This window comes from Nansenia antarctica (assembly GCF_963989245.1).
Source record: "Nansenia antarctica genome assembly, chromosome: 1".
Classification (NCBI taxonomy): domain Eukaryota; kingdom Metazoa; phylum Chordata; class Actinopteri; order Argentiniformes; family Microstomatidae; genus Nansenia; species Nansenia antarctica.
Window position 1 is genome coordinate 103039522 of NC_137674.1, and position 5000 is coordinate 103044521.

The 5000-nt window shown below is 48.9% G+C and overlaps 1 protein-coding gene across 1 annotated transcript in view; it reads right to left on the minus strand.

Moving 5' to 3' along the window:
- The window catches only part of LOC308155408 (potassium voltage-gated channel subfamily KQT member 5-like), a gene marked incomplete at both ends in the record, with an annotated part of 90025 nt that overhangs the window by 18594 nt on the left and 66431 nt on the right, over window positions 1–5000 (minus strand). The window contains 3 exons of the mRNA XM_080528726.1: window positions 1232–1326; window positions 3180–3275; window positions 3828–3938. Of these exons, the coding sequence (XP_080384852.1) occupies window positions 1232–1326; window positions 3180–3275; window positions 3828–3938 (302 nt within the window). The remainder of the gene's footprint in view (window positions 1–1231; window positions 1327–3179; window positions 3276–3827; window positions 3939–5000) is intronic.

A 5000-nucleotide genomic window follows, 5' to 3' on the forward strand; every position in this document is an offset into this window, starting at 1 on the left:
GAGAGAGAGAGCATGAGTGATTAAGCAGGTGGTACCCCCTATATTTCCAGGCTCCTCTCATGTCCTCTTACACATTCCATCTTAAAGTCTTCCAAGAAAAACTAAAAAGTCCAGCATACTGTTCTGTATGTTCTTGTCTGGACACATGCGAGATGAGCTGTTTACGTACTGTATGTGTAGACCTGCTGAGAGCCCATACATGGACAGGATGGGGGTTTAAAAGTCATTAAATCTATCTCTAGTGCTGGGATAAGCAACTCTGGTCCGTGTGGGTTGTGCTGGCTTTTGTTCTAGCCTCTACCATTTAGTGACAGATTTGGACCTGTAGTGTGTACCGTGTCGGAGGTGTCAGTGACCTGTCAGGGTTGTCTCCAGAGAATGGAAGAGTGGCACTGCGCCACGCCGTGAACGCGGCGGTGCCACTATTACAACATTTCAAGGCAAATGAAATGATATATTTATATGTTTTGATAATGCAATCCAGCGCCACCTTGTTTTTGTCGAGTGACGATATGTCGACCGACATATATTAAAACAGCCGTTAGTGGATTAGGGTTTACTTTTGAATGAGGTACTGCGGTTCCGGTACATTCTATAGGTCTATGAGCCAGAGTTAATGAAGCTTCTGCTCCGTGGTAAAATGTCCAACTAACTTTATCAGAACCAAACGGCAAATCCCACGCCTTCTCAATCATATTCATTCTTCTCATGAAGGCGCAACTTTTCCACGGGCAATTCCGTCCCATCGCTGCTAACGTAGGAGCCTGGAAATAAGGGACTATTTGATGACTGTGAAGCTTGTCGTCAATGCAACGTCCATATAAACCCCTGGTAACCCAGTACCCCAATACTGTTCAATGAGAGGAATGCACAGAAGGTAGAGACTCAGCTCAGACAGGGCGTGAGGTCCACAGAGACAGAGGTCAGCCACTAGAACAGGAGAAGCCCAATCCTAACTTGAGATCCACCTGCGGAACTCCTTGACCTTCATGTAAATCACGCATTGAGATCAATGAGAGATTTTGTGGCGAACATTGAGTCACACGAGCGCATCTCAAGCTGGGATTGGGCCCGTAGAGTGAGGGAAATGGAATAACATGATATCACTGGCAGCCAGAGGAGTAGAGACACCAACGAAGAAGAAGAAGAAGAAGAAGAAGAAGAAGAAGAAGAAGAGGAGAGCAGCTTAGAGCGGAGCAGAGCAGCGGCCATGACTGTCATTGTTACCTACTTGGCAGGACTGCAGGTATGCAACGCCCTCAAATGAGGCTTCCAGGTAGCTATGGAAACGGAGTTCTCATCAGCAGCATAACTACGCCAGACACACTACGTGCAGAGTCAACACAAAAACAGAAAAGAAAAGAAAAAAAAAGAAAAGAAAGAGCGGGAAAAGGGGGGGGGGGAGGAGAGAGAAAAATAAAGTAAAAACCAACAACAAGGCCGGAGGAGAACGGAATGAAGGAGGGGGGGGGGGGGGTAGGGAAGGGGAGGAAGAACAGAATAGGAAAAAAAAGAAAACAAAAAGATGATTAGTATAACCGGTGGTGTCAAGGCTTCGTGGGGGCGGGGGGGGGGGGGGGGGCGGAGGGCATGAGGGGGAGGGGCGGGGGAGGTGGGGGGGAGGATACATGCCTGAGGGGAGAGAGGGCACTTTGATAATGCTGCCAGGTGGCACTGAGGTAGGGACGGGTGCCGTGGGTGGAGTAGACACGCCACGCCGCCTGGGGGAGGAGGAGCAACGAACACACTCATGGTAAGGAGGTCAGATACACACACACACGCACGCACACACACGCACGCACACAATTCAATCGAATGGGGAAGTGTGTCCAAACTTTTGAATGGTACTGCATACACACACAAATATACACATATACACACGCACGCACACACGCACGGAAATGCGATTCCATGCGATTTGGTCCATCTGTAGAGAGAAATCTCTGAGCATTAGACACAATTACGTTATGGCTCCTGTGCGTCTCCACAGTAGCGTCTCTCAATTGTCTGGGTTATTCGGAGGACAACATTATGAGGACCAGGGGAGGCTGGTGGAGGTAGATATCGGAGGACGAGCCTCATTGTCATGCATGGATCCTGCTCTGCAATGAACCCGTCCTCCGATTTCTACCTCCGCCAGTCTCACTCTTGATGAGTGCCGTTTAGTGAAGTCCTGTTAGCGAGCTTCATAGACCCAGACGAACCGTACGGAGAAATACATCAAGATAAAGAGACAAGAAGCACAAAGCAGAGAAAGGAGAAGAGGGGATAAATTGATGAAATGAATCAAACACATAAAACCCTTTTCCACTTGGGAGACAAGCCCATAAACTCTACATAAACACACAGGCATACTCACACACACGCACCCATGAGGCACACAGGCAAGCAGGCTTACACGGACGCACGGCACGCACACAGAAACACACACACACACACACACACACACACACTCTTCCTATTTGTGGAGATTTTACCACCATTAGAATCTAATATTCAGTCAGTTAGGATGAGCTATGGCATGGAGATAGATCCACACTGGGAATAGCTCGTATGGAAACAGCTCGTAAATATCAGGCCTGTGTTTCCTTTGGACCTAAGAGAGGACAAGAAGTCTCAGGCACGGCTAGGTATCATCTTCACATCACACACACACACACACACACACACACACACACACACACACACACACACACACACACACACATACACATTTGCGCACACACAAACATTCACAGGCACGCACACACACACACACACACACACACACACACAAACACACACACACACACACACACACACACACACATAAACCCAAGTACATATCCACACATAGACACACACAAACGTGCATGCATACACATGTGTAGTTGGGAGTGCTGCTAAACGTGCTGCTGTGGTGTAAGACAGGTTTGTAGTTTGTAGAGAGTGAGTTTGTGTCTTAGTGTTGTGTGTACTACAGTACTTGGTATTAATAGGTGTGTGTGTCCTTGATGTTTGGGTGTTTTTACTACAAACATCATATCAGCAACGGCAGAGATACGTGTGTGTCTGTGTGTGTGTGTCTGTGTGTGTGTGTGTGTGTGTGTGTGTGTGTCTGTGTGTGTGTGTGTGTCTGTGTGTGTGTGTGTGTGTGTATGTCAGGTGCTGGACAGATGTCTGTGTAGATGTGTGTGTACCTGGATGAGGCTGGCAGCTGGGTTCCTCCTCTTCTCAAAGTGTTTCTGTCTGTGCTGCTCCTGCACCTTCAGAGCAAAGCCTGACCCGAGAATACCCTGCACTCACACACACACACACACACACACACACACACACACATAAACCACGTGTGTGCGAGAGTCTGTTTGCATCTGTCTAGGGATGGGAATTGAGAAGATGTTATTGATACCGATTCCCTTATCGATTCTGTTTATCTGCTTATCTGTTCGATTCTTTATCAATTCCCTTATCGATTCCTGATACATTTTCTGTGTGGAAAAAAAGCAGGCCTACACAGGTTTTCCAGCATAAACGCAGCTGTAATTTTAGCCCATGTTGGGTCGAAACATTTTTTAACATATTGCTGGTATTTCCACCCTTACTTGAGTGAAATGAAACCACAATTTCTTCCAAGACTCCTTGTTGCAAGTTTCAGAGTTTGACGTCATCATGACGCACACATTTTTGCAATGCGCAACTGTCAGCAGCACACATGTGCAAAACATGCCGTCATCCATAAGAGGAATCGATAACTGTGTGTGTGTGTGTCTGTGTGCATGTGTGCGTGCGTGTGTGTGTGTGTGTGTGTGTGTGTGCGTGTGTGTGTGTGTGTGTGTGTGTTGACTCACAGCAGGCAGGGCGAAGAAGGAGATCCCCAGCAGAGCGAAGCCTGCAGACAGCAGACGTCCTGTCCACGTCTGAGGGGTCTTGTCTCCGTAGCCGATGGTCGTCAGGGTGATCTAGTGAGCACAGGTCATAGGTCACAGGCCAGGGGAGGAAGGGGGGGGGAGGTCAGACATAGGTTAGGGCTTGCACCAATGACAGCTGCACACAATAGGCCACACTGTTAGCCTACTGTGAGCTAAACAACACTCTCTGTAGGTGAAGATACTAAGCTAATGCTGCTAACATTTATATAGCACAATAGGTGACAAGGCACCTGTCATCACCCCAGACATACAATAACTAATCCTTTGAACCAATCCCTTGAGAGTGTGTGTGTGTGTGTGTGTGTGTGTGTGTGTCCGTGAATCGTGAATGTGTGTCCGTGCACTGTCCTTCGTAAAAAAAAAGAAAAAAAAAAGAAAAGAAAAAGGCAAAGGCAAAAACAACAAAAAGAGTGTGTGTCCCTCTCAGTGATCCCCCTCTCTCTCTCTCCTTCACTCTTCCCCCCGTTCCCTCACACGTCTAATAGCCCCGTCTCGGCTGGCAGACACTGGAGATTACATCCATCGATTGGCTTCCTCTCACGGTGAACACTCATCGCCTCCGTTGTGTTCTGATACCATCCCTCATTCCGTTCCGGGCCTTACAATGCCCCCCCCCCCCCCCCCAACTACGATTTCAGCCTCCTCCAATTTCTACCTCCGCTTGCCTCCCCCTGACCTGATCCACCCACTAGGAACAGAGAGGATGAGTGTTCGCTGAGGGAGGAGAGTGGACGTACATGGATGGAGGTATTCTCCAGTGTCTGTCAGACGAGACAGAGGGGCTATTAGACGTGTGAGGAGACGGTGTGGAGGGGGGGGACGGGGGACGGGGGACGGGGGACGGGGGACGGGGGACGACGACAACGAAGGACTTGTTTGATAGCGTTCCTCATTCCATTCAGTGCATTACAATGGGCCGGGTCCTCCGAGTTCTACCTCCTAGCAGCCTCCGCTGGTATCAGGTCAGGTCGATACTGGAGTGAATTGGGGTCTGGGGGGAGGGGTTGAAGCCCAGCCAAGGGTGACTTCACTGCTCTGTCATGTCACCGCGTCATTAGGAGGTCGTTAGGATGTCATTTAGGTCCTATGAAG